Below are 12510 nucleotides of genomic sequence, written 5' to 3'. Positions count from 1 at the left end.
TGGGCCATCGCGGACAACAGTCCAACAGCTTCTTAGCAAAGTTATATGATGCAGTTGCTGAAATTGAGCAATTTTGGTACAAATTTCTTGGCGGCCTGTCTCATGCTTAAATCATTGGTGTATGAAATACATATAATACGTAATAAACGTTTAAAGTGTTTTTTCTGTGCTGAATTATATATATATATAGAAATGACGTTTGTTACAGTGTTGATGGACGTGAACGGGGATTTGGTGCGGCCGAACGATGGTCACACGAACACGTGTTCTCCAACAGGGCTTACTTCATGCCCGACAAACATCCTGCGGAACTTGGCGTCGATCATATCCGAGAAAGCGACGAGGGCGTCTATAGGTGCCGCGTCGACTTCAAAATCGCCCAAACCCGTAACAGTAAAGTCAATTTGACAGTTATTGGTAAGTCGTCTTGTTAATCTAATTTAGCACGTAGTAAACAGTAACACGTCTTTGATAAAACTCACAAAAGATTAAAAAAATCAGTCAAGTAAGTTTGTAAAATTAATTTCATATTCCCTTGTTGTTACTGTCAACGATGGCTAACAGCAGCTAGTTTCCGTGACGTCAGAGTAGGTATGGAGGGGGTAAAATTGAACGAAAACGAAAATAAACCTTCATGCATGGGATTTTGGACCAGAATTGACATAGCTTATCTACTAACTCTTCGAAGTTGAAATTTGTTCTTCGACAAAACTTAAGTTGTACATGTTTGTTACAGTTACGAAGTTATGATCCGATAAATTTTGATGACACTGCATCACTACATCAGTTTCGACTATATAAACCCTCTTAGTTTCGAAGTGCAAAATTATGAAGATAATGTGCCCGGGGAGTAAAATTGTTTTCTTATCGCTTAAACGGGATAGTTTGCTATTTTGGGCATTAAGTAACTGCAACTTTGTTCTTTGAACTTTACTAGCTACTAAACTTGCAACATAGTCAGAGAGAGTGCCCATATTAAAAGACATTCTTCATAAAATGTCGCAGTTTTTGAAGAGCTTTTAGTGCGTCGATTTTCTGAATGAAATGCTCAAGTTAAACTTGAAAAGTTTCGATTAAAAACAATAAGAAAATAAGGGGGTTGCTTAAGCGTATTTATCTCACCCCTAGACAAAAGCTACCAGTCTCTCTCCAGTCTCTCAGAGTCTTTCAGCGTCTCTGAGAGTCTTTCACATCCTCTCATTTATTGCCTAGGTGTTTTTATGGATCTCTCACAGTTTCTGTATGAGAGACTCGAACGATAAAATTGTTAATTCAGAGATTCGAGTCTATCACAGAGAGACTGAATCAATAAAACAGAAAAATAGAGAGACTCGAGTCTCTCGTAGAAAGACTAGGATCTTTGAAATATGTTGAACTTAGAAAATTTGGTTAACAAATAAATCTGAGAGAATAAATACAAACATAAAATAAAAGCGCAATAACTTCTTCAGAATTGATAAACTAACATTTCGGATGTATAAACAATCGTTCTTAAAAACAACTATAAACGAATATTATGATCTTTAATATTATCTTCCATTTTACGCTTTGTATGCATGACTGACGTTTAATATTGAATTCGCACGTAATCTGTAAGTCCAAACCATTTTCTAGTGTAGATAGATGTTCACATAAATCTAAATCGGCGAATGCAGCGATTCAATTTTTCAATCAAACTGTCGTACGTGATAATTTATCACATGCCCAATAATCGTGAATTTCTATGTCTCTTTCGTAGAAAATGTCAAACACCTGTCTCTGCATTTTCCTCTTTTCAAATCAGTTATTAGGTTTCGTTGACTATTATTTCTGAGTAATATCTGTCTCGTGGTGATTTTCATTTACGTAGAAGTACATTTTTAAAGCGGAAAGTGTTTTAAAACTTCACCAAAATGATATACTATTCTACTACCCATATTCCAAATGTAACTGTAGACGAATATTCCAAACGTAACTGACCTTTTAGTAAACATATTTTAGTTAAAAAAAAAAAATAGAATTACGATGCAATTTATATTGGACAAACTGGTCGCACTTTTAAAACAAGACTAAACAAACATGGATATTTTTCAAAAGTACAGGGATGTAGACATAATGAAGATGTCAGAAAAGGGAAAATCAGGAAATCGTTCTTAATAGTTTAAACAGTTTACACATTGTTATAGCAGTATTAGCATCTAGCAAGGAGGACTTAGAGATAGCTTTAAATAAAATGAAAGCGGTACTGACAGATCAGTATTGTATGAAAATAAATAAAATTAAAACTAAAATACTAGTATGCAAGGGAAGAAAAAGTAGGGAAAGAGCGAATATAAAGATAGGAGACGAAGAATTAGAAGAAGTGGCTGATTTTAGATACCTAGGAAGTCAGATAAGTGAGGATGGAAGGAGTAGTAGATATAAAGCAGAGGATAGCGCAGGGTCGTGTCGCCTTTAATAAAAAGAAGTCACTTCTATGCTCGCGAACGGTTAATTTAGAAATTCGAAAAAGGTTGTTAAAGGTGTATGTTTGGAGCGCGGCGTTGTATGGGTGCGAAACATGGACAGTGGGCGCTGCGGAAACGCAAAAGGTTAGAAGCGTTCGAAATGTGGTGTTAGCGACGTATGATGAGGATAACGTGGGTAGAAAAGGTTACAAATGAAGAGGTATTAGAAAGAATAGGAGAACAGAGGACTCTATGGAAGTCAATAAAAAATAGGCGAGATAGGTTGGTAGGACACCTTCTCAGGCGTGAAGGTATAGTCAGAGACATATTAGAGGCAGAAACGGGAGTTAGGAGGGGTAGAGGTAGACCTAGATTAGATTACTGTTCGAAAATAGTTAAGGATGTGGGTTGTTTTAGTTTTAGGAGTTTCAAATTGTATTTCATCCATTGTGTACCATTGAAAGCCTAATAGATTTACATATTAATAATAATCTGCTGGTAGAAAGAATTCTCTGTCTTTATGAAATAAGTTTATACTGCAATTGAGATTTGATAATGTATTCTCAATTGTTTTATTATGCTATATAAACTATATGCGGTCAAAGATATTGAATTATGCAGCTGGGCTGTTTTGTGACTCCATGCGCTGTACACGCATGGCTTACCTTTGAGGTAATTATCACGGTGGACAATTCAATTACTTTACGCTGATTTGTATTCTGAGAACAAACACGTCCAACAGAAGCTAATATTGTTTATGACGAAATAATTAAATGCTTTCGGCTGCCGCTTGAGACCTAAACGTACCATTGAAATATACAACATTTCCGGAGCTATTTACCTACACCTAACAAGTGCCTTTATATGGGTATCAACATAAATATGTGTAGAATATTTTTTTACGATTATTTTTGTTTTTTTGTGAGCATAAAATTTGTTCCCCGTTATTATCTATTCTTTTTCTGCGACCGTAACTCTAAAAACAATATGGAATGTAGGGTATTTTGTTACAACAAATACAGCATATGCAACATATTATGTTAAAATTGCGAACTGCAATATAACTCTCGCAGTTGAACAATCTATCTGCGTAATATGCTGGAAAAGAATGGCACATCATTCATTATATGTCATGTTGACAAAGACTTCGTCCCTGGGTTATTTCAGTGCATGTATGTAAGTAATAGAGAAAATATAAGACACGGGTTGATAAGCATAATATCATGTGTAGGGATGTATACTGTTAGAAGAATTCTGAAAACAATAGTTGAAACATGAATTGGAGATGTCTTACCTGGTAAGTACATCTGGCGTTGTGAAATATGATCTACACTCTTACTCGGAGGAATTTAAGACTTTTAGACAATACCCCTAGAATGGATATAGGTCCTTAGACCGATATATAATTCTTATTTTATTTGTCAATTATATTGGCTGCAAATTTAGAATTTTTAGATTACATGTTGACCTAAATTCAAAAAGTACCTATTAATGATATTCCCTCGATTCTGAATTCGTTAAAATGTGGAATATTGATGACCGTAACAGGATAGAAAAAGAAATCACTTTTGTGCTCGCGATCAGTTAATTTGTAAATTCGAAAGTAGGGGCTTTGTATATGGATGTGAAATGTATAATTACCTAATAAAACTGACAGAAATTAATGTATGCCTTTTATATTACAAAATATCTCACTAATTTACTTCAAATCGCCTGATGGTGGTTTACGTCGATCCAGTTTCAATTATTTTTTTCCCCTAAAGTATAAATAATGACTCAAAGATTTTGTTTCCATTGTTGAATAAGATCAATAGACGAACGGAGCGATTTCTCTATAGGTTTTTGAAGTTTATTCTTTTTGTTACGTGAAATAAATGGATTCGCTAAAGGGTTTAGCCCATAGAAAATTCGCGTAAAAAGTCCCGATCGTTTTTGTCCCGATGGTTGGCTAAAGCCGTCTAGTTTGAAACAAATGTAAGCCATTTCTTGCAGGGAACCGTGAAGCATGACGCTTCTGACAAATTACAGACATACATCCGATATTGAACTTTGCTACTGCAACAATTTGTAGCACATACAACTCGGTTGCAACCATAGATAACTTACAGGTACCAAATGTTATTACTTTACATCAGTTACCAATTTGTTCGACATTGTAGTAGATACTTTTTGTTGTATTCCCGGTCTGGGATAGACTTTTGGAAAGGTCAATATGAGATGTAAAAATGTAACTCGACTATGAGGTCCTTTTTGCCTGGGCATATTACCTTTTTTACAAATGGGTAATGTCTTTCCCTTTTAAAATGATATTAAACAAATAATTAGTAGATTTCAATATATATCTATGGGTACATAATTGTCATCTATAAGATATAGGTAGAGATATGCTCATTAGATTGTCGTTATGAAAAATGTATTAGGTTCTGTGAAGACCGCGTTTTAAAAAACAAAAAATTGGTGTTTCTTCTATCAAGTCGGAAAATTTTCATCTCGTTCTCGTAATTACTACTTTTTATCGTTGAAGGTTTTTTTGGGATATTCTTTTGCTCGCTAAATTCACGTCAAGAGCTGACTGACGACTAAGTTCGTAATATCCGCAATAATGGTAGGTCCTTTGTGTATGAATATTGTTATGCAGAGCGAGCAAAGCGAAAGGGTGTTCTGCGTATACCTCGGACGGCCGGTCCAACCAACAACGGCGTCAAGATCAATAAAGGCCGTCAGGTGGTGAACGTCACCTATGTTGACTCCCCATTCCGCAAAGAAAACCGAAAGAGTTACTCGCTTACTAAGTGTATTAGACTTATACAACTTCAGAAACTTCGATTTACGCTATGAGAGGGAAGGTGAAAGTCCCCCCTCCCTAAAAACTTAATTAATTGTTGTTCCCTAAATTTTACAATGAAAAAAAAAGTCAAGAGCACACGATGGAGTTCCGTTTTGGTTTATTGAATTTAAGTACAGTGAGGGTAGATATCTACTTCAAATTATTAGTTAAATGTACTCACTACTCATCAATAACAACCCACAAATACCTAATTATTTTTAGAAATTTCGAACTTTCTCATCATCATAAGGTCGTCAGTCCTACGACTGGTTGAATACGCGCCTCCACTCTTCCTATCCTGGGCTAATCTTCGCATTTCCTTAAAAGTAGAACAACCCACATCCTTAAGTATTTGCGAACCGTAATCTAATCTAGGTCTACCTCTACCCCTCCTAACTCCCGTTTCTGCCTTATATCTCTCTGACTAGACCTTCATGCCTGAGAAGGTGTCCTACTTACCTATCTCGCCTATTTCTTATTGATTTCCATAGAGTCCCCTGTTCTCCTACTCTTTCTAATACCTCTTCATTTCTAACCTTCTCTATCCACGGTATCCTCATCATTAGCCTGTAACACCACATATTGAATGCTTCTAACCTTTTCTTTGGGCTGCGCCCACTGTCCGTGTTTGCACCCGTACAGCGCCGCGCTCCAAACTTTCTTTGAATTTCTAAAATTCGTATTGTAAATTTAAAAGTATTAAGTCGATTATTGACCAAGTGCTTCGTTATAGAACCAGAGATGATGGTAAGAGTTTGGCAAAAACTGTCAATTGCTTCAACATTCAATTATGCGTGATTATAATTATTTTAATTATTATAAGGGCATCCTTAATTTAGTGAGCTGGGCCAAACTGCCTTTTGAATGTTATGTTAGTGTTTTTCTGTGTTTACGATATGAACAATTTCGTATCGTAGCGCAAACTAATTCGGTGAAATCTACACTCATCCGTTTATGTCACTTTCTGCATCAAATTAATGTAAGCTCCTTAACCTTCGTCGCGCTTTATTAGCGAAGGGGTGTATCGGGGATGTGGAGGTGCCGAGGGTTTTGCGATAGCAACCGCGTCTGTTGGAAAGACGTATTGTACATTATATCTCGGCTCCTTATGCGTATGCAAATTTGTTTTACTAATCCGGAAAACTCGGCAGACTAATAACACAATAACTTCAGTGAGTTAGCGTTTTCTTTGTACATGTCAAATTGGAAAGGCGTCGGCGTCGCGTCGTCCCTAAACTTGGAAGCAATATACATATATCTAATGTATAGGCTAAAGTTTAACTTAGTTAGTTATTACAATAAATTACGAAATACCCCTTTTATGAGGCGGGAAATAAACTAGAAACTGCTCCCGTTAAAATTTTTTATTGTGGGTATTTTAAATTTTCTAATCTTGAACTACCAACTTGGAAACTTTAGTAAATATGTTTTTATATAGAAATTAATAAGTTTACAATTATGGTGGTCTCTTGATAGCCTCGACTATTTCAAAAGAAATAAAAGCAACCAAACTAAACCATAGGCTAACATAACCTAATTTAAGTAAAAAACCCTTTGAAGTTATTTTGGATTCACAATTGGCGTTATATGTAAAAGTATCATAAACCCATTTAAAAATCTGTGGCACATTAATTAAAATGGATGTCATAAAAGTAAAACAAAAATACTGGTATGCAAGGGAAAGAGCGAATGTAAATATATAGGAGACGAAAAATTAGAAGTGTATAGAGATAGATGATTAGAAATATAGTGGCTGATTTTAGGTATCTAAGAAGTCAGGACGAAAGGACTTGTAGGAATATAAAACAGAGAATAGTGCAGAGTCGAGTCACCTTCAATATAAAGAAATCATTTCTATGCTCTCGGACGATTAATTTAGAAATTCGAAAAAGGTTGTTAAAGGTGTATGCTTGGAGCGCGGCGTTGTTCGGCTGCGAAACATGGACGGTGGACGCGGCGGAGAAGATGAGGTTAGAAGCATTCGAAATGTGATGTTACAAGGGAATGATGAGGATACCGTGGATAGAGAAGGTTAGAAATGAAGAGGTATTAGAAAGAATATGAAAACAGAGATCTCCATGGAAGCCAATAAGAAATAGGCGAGATAGGTTGGTTGGTAGGACACCTTCTCAGGAATGAAGGTCTAGTCAGAGGCAAATTAGAGTCAGAAACAAGAGTTAAGAGGAGTAGAAGTAGACATAGATTAGATTACTGTTTGCAAATAGTTACGGATATAGGATATTCTAGTTTTTGTAAAAATGCAAAATTAGCTCAGGATAAGAAAGAGTGGAGGTGCGTGTCCAACCAATCTTAGGACTTACGATCTTATAATCAAAGTAACTCTAGATACAACTTATGTACAATTACAGAGAGGGTGTAAATAGATGTATAGATACCTGACAATCATTATTAATAATTAAATTAAAAATTGTAAGTGTACCTGTAAACAGATACGTCTGAGCGCATTCATGTAGTGGATTTCGCTGATATTACCGGATANTTTTATTTGTCAATTATATTGGCTGCAAATTTAGAATTTTTACTTTACATGTTGACCTAAATTCAAAAAGTACCTATTAATGATATTCCCTCGATTCTGAATTCGTTAAAATGTGGAATATTGATGACCGTAACAGGATAGAAAAAGAAATCACTTTTGTACTCGCGATCAGTTAATTTGTAAATTCGAAAAAAAATAATACTTGGAGTAGAGGCTTTGTATATGGATGTGAAATGTATAATTACCTAATATAACTGACAGAAATTAATGTATGCCTTTTATATTACAAAATATCTCACTAATTTACTTCAAATCGCCTGATGGTGGTTTACGTCGATCCAGTTTCAATTATTTTTTTCCCCTAAAGTATAAATAATGACTCAAAGATTTTGTTTCCATTGTTGAATAAGATCAATAGACGAACGGAGCGATTTCTCTATAGGTTTTTGAAGTTTATTCTTTTTGTTACGTGAAATAAATGGATTCGCTAAAGGGTTTAGCCCATAGAAAATTCGCGTAAAAAGTCCCGATCGTTTTTGTCCCGATGGTTGGCTAAAGCCGTCTAGTTTGAAACAAATGTAAGCCATTTCTTGCAGGGAACCGTGAAGCATGACGCTTCTGACAAATTACAGACATACATCCGATATTGAACTTTGCTACTGCAACAATTTGTAGCACATACAACTCGGTTGCAACCATAGATAACTTACAGGTACCAAATGTTATTACTTTACATCAGTTACCAATTTGTTCGACATTGTAGTAGATACTTTTTGTTGTATTCCCGGTCTGGGATAGACTTTTGGAAAGGTCAATATGAGATGTAAAAATGTAACTCGACTATGAGGTCCTTTTTGCCTGGGCATATTACCTTTTTTACAAATGGGTAATGTCTTTCCCTTTTAAAATGATATTAAACAAATAATTAGTAGATTTCAATATATATCTATGGGTACATAATTGTCATCTATAAGATATAGGTAGAGATATGCTCATTAGATTGTCGTTATGAAAAATGTATTAGGTTCTGTGAAGACCGCGTTTTAAAAAACAAAAAATTGGTGTTTCTTCTATCAAGTCGGAAAATTTTCATCTCGTTCTCGTAATTACTACTTTTTATCGTTGAAGGTTTTTTTGGGATATTCTTTTGCTCGCTAAATTCACGTCAAGAGCTGACTGACGACTAAGTTCGTAATATCCGCAATAATGGTAGGTCCTTTGTGTATGAATATTGTTATGCAGAGCGAGCAAAGCGAAAGGGTGTTCTGCGTATACCTCGGACGGCCGGTCCAACCAACAACGGCGTCAAGATCAATAAAGGCCGTCAGGTGGTGAACGTCACCTATGTTGACTCCCCATTCCGCAAAGAAAACCGAAAGAGTTACTCGCTTACTAAGTGTATTAGACTTATACAACTTCAGAAACTTCGATTTACGCTATGAGAGGGAAGGTGAAAGTCCCCCCTCCCTAAAAACTTAATTAATTGTTGTTCCCTAAATTTTACAATGAAAAAAAAAGTCAAGAGCACACGATGGAGTTCCGTTTTGGTTTATTGAATTTAAGTACAGTGAGGGTAGATATCTACTTCAAATTATTAGTTAAATGTACTCACTACTCATCAATAACAACCCACAAATACCTAATTATTTTTAGAAATTTCGAACTTTCTCATCATCATAAGGTCGTCAGTCCTACGACTGGTTGAATACGCGCCTCCACTCTTCCTATCCTGGGCTAATCTTCGCATTTCCTTAAAAGTAGAACAACCCACATCCTTAAGTATTTGCGAACCGTAATCTAATCTAGGTCTACCTCTACCCCTCCTAACTCCCGTTTCTGCCTTATATCTCTCTGACTAGACCTTCATGCCTGAGAAGGTGTCCTACTTACCTATCTCGCCTATTTCTTATTGATTTCCATAGAGTCCCCTGTTCTCCTACTCTTTCTAATACCTCTTCATTTCTAACCTTCTCTATCCACGGTATCCTCATCATTAGCCTGTAACACCACATATTGAATGCTTCTAACCTTTTCTTTGGGCTGCGCCCACTGTCCGTGTTTGCACCCGTACAGCGCCGCGCTCCAAACTTTCTTTGAATTTCTAAAATTCGTATTGTAAATTTAAAAGTATTAAGTCGATTATTGACCAAGTGCTTCGTTATAGAACCAGAGATGATGGTAAGAGTTTGGCAAAAACTGTCAATTGCTTCAACATTCAATTATGCGTGATAGCGTCTGTTGGAAAGACGTATTGTACATTATATCTCGGCTCCTTATGCGTATGCAAATTTGTTTTACTAATCCGGAAAACTCGGCAGACTAATAACACAATAACTTCAGTGAGTTAGCGTTTTCTTTGTACATGTCAAATTGGAAAGGCGTCGGCGTCGCGTCGTCCCTAAACTTGGAAGCAATATACATATATCTAATGTATAGGCTAAAGTTTAACTTAGTTAGTTATTACAATAAATTACGAAATACCCCTTTTATGAGGCGGGAAATAAACTAGAAACTGCTCCCGTTAAAATTTTTTATTGTGGGTATTTTAAATTTTCTAATCTTGAACTACCAACTTGGAAACTTTAGTAAATATGTTTTTATATAGAAATTAATAAGTTTACAATTATGGTTTAGTTGTTTATTTTTAATTAATTTAGAAATTCGAAAAATATTATTAAAGGAGTATGTTTTTGGAGCGCGGCTGTTGTGGTGTTACAGGGGAATGATGAGGATACCGTCAATAGAGAAAGTTAGAAATGAAGAGGTATTAGAAAGAATAGGAGAACAGAGGACTCCGTGGAAGTCAATAATAAATAGGCTATAAAGGTGTCCTACCAACCTTCTCAGGCATGAAGGTCTAGTCAGAGACATGTTAGAAGCAGTTAAGGATGTGGGTTGTTCTAGTTTCAGGGAAATGAGAAGATTAGGTCAGGATAGGAAAGAGTGGATGTGCGTGTCCAACCAGTCTTAGGGCTAAAGACCTTATGATGATGATGAATGAATAACTTGATTCGTAGGCCATCCTGCAGATATATAACGAAACCGTTAGGTAAAATGGCAAACAATGCATCATCATCATCATTTGGTCGTCAGCCCTAAGACTNAACGGTGGGCGCGACGGAAAAGAAAAGGTTAGAAGCATTCGAAATGTGGTGTTAGCGGCGAGTGATGAGGATACCGTCGATAGAGAAGGTTAGAAATGAAGAGGTATTAGAAAGAATACGAGAACAGGGGGCTCCGTGGAAACCAATAAGAAATAGTCGAGATAGGTTGGTAGGGCACCTTCTCAGGAATGAAGATCTAGTCAAAGGCAAATTAAAGGCAGAAACGGGAGTTAGGAGGGGTAGAGGTAGACCTAGATTAGATTACTGTTGGCAAATAGTTACGGATGTGGGATGTTTTTGGAAAAATGCAAAGATTGGCTCAGGATAAGAAAGTAATCAAAGTAACTCTAGATACAACTTATGTACAATTACAGAGAGGGTGTAAATAGATGTATAGATACCTGACAATCATTATTAATAATTAAATTAAAAATTGTAAGTGTACCTGTAGACAGATACGTCTGAGCGCATTCATGTAGTGGATTTCGCTGATATTACCGGATATAAACTAGTCAATATATTTATGATACACATTCGCCTACGCGATCCGACCTCTGTTCAGGTTTGTAATCCACTCTGTGGAATTATTTATAACTTTTCAACGTGAAATGAGATAAGGGTCGAACAGTGAAGCGGTGACTGTACCAATGGATAGATAGGTATGTGTATAGTGGTCACCAAGGGAATCGAAGGATCGTGAGAAATATACGTCGATCGATATCTAATATCGGTGGTAGAACAACAAATTCAAAAAAATGGGGTTGTTCCTCCTACAAGTACCCGGACGGACGAGGGCGAAATTGTAATTGCAAATTTGAAACACTTACTGACTAGAAGCCCATATCTCACTATAAGTGCATTTTGGTAATCTGACTTTTAAATCGTCTAACTGAGGATTCCGCCACATTCAATTTACATTTCGAATAATTTAGATAGCACGGCTCCGTGGTCGGTGCTTATATTGCATCATTTTTCTTTATTATCTTCCCTTTAATTGTTTCTGTATCTCATTGGTCGCCTCTCATACCAACTAGGGGTTTGATTTACGGGAGCAATTTTTTAAAATAATTTGTTATTCTTTTTTACTAGTAGACATAAAGACACATACATAAAAGCGATCATTTTTTTGCGGCGTTTATCGTGACGTGAATACTTAGTAATATTAAAAGAAAAGCGGGGTTCAATTCGTAATTTTAATCAATTGCTCTGTCTCCTTCTTGAGCTCTGGTCTCTTTGATTTTTGGTGAAAGGTTTCCCACAGATTAAAATTAAACGACAGTTTAATTACATTTAGGTACTAAAATAAAATCGCATACGAACTGGGAGCGCTCAGGATCTCTTGAACGTGCAACACTTATAGTACAGTCACTGAAGGTTTTTACCTCCGATTTCGTTGAACCTTCATCGATTTTCATGAAAACTGGTGAGTAGTTAGAGGATACCTGAAGAAACAAAAGTGACATAGTGCCAACTTGCGCTTTTACCCTGAGGGTGGATGCAACCCCTTCTCGGGGGTGGAAATTATTTATGGTAATTTACGATAAAGGGACCAATTGTAAGAAAAATTTGTTATATAAAGTTATTAAAATAAATCAATACTTTTTGAGTTATTAGAGATCAAAGATTTTCGTGAAAAAATGCATGTTTTAAAGC

The 12510-nt window shown here is 36.0% G+C and overlaps 1 protein-coding gene across 1 annotated transcript in view; it reads left to right on the top strand.

Annotated features, from left to right (window-relative positions):
- Positions 1 to 208: 208 nt before the first annotated feature.
- Positions 209 to 12510, top strand: part of LOC108733179 (hemicentin-1-like) — an 81887-nt gene continuing 69585 nt past the window's right edge. The window contains exon 1 of the mRNA XM_018464238.2: positions 209 to 417. Coding sequence (XP_018319740.1) covers positions 288 to 417 — 130 coding nt within the window. The 5' untranslated portion in view covers positions 209 to 287. The remainder of the gene's footprint in view (positions 418 to 12510) is intronic.

This window comes from Agrilus planipennis, unplaced genomic scaffold (assembly GCF_000699045.2).
Source record: "Agrilus planipennis isolate EAB-ADULT unplaced genomic scaffold, Apla_2.0 scaffold72, whole genome shotgun sequence".
NCBI classification, from domain to species: domain Eukaryota; kingdom Metazoa; phylum Arthropoda; class Insecta; order Coleoptera; family Buprestidae; genus Agrilus; species Agrilus planipennis.
Note: the sequence above shows the minus strand (reverse complement) of the source record. Positions and strands in the feature narration are given on the sequence as shown.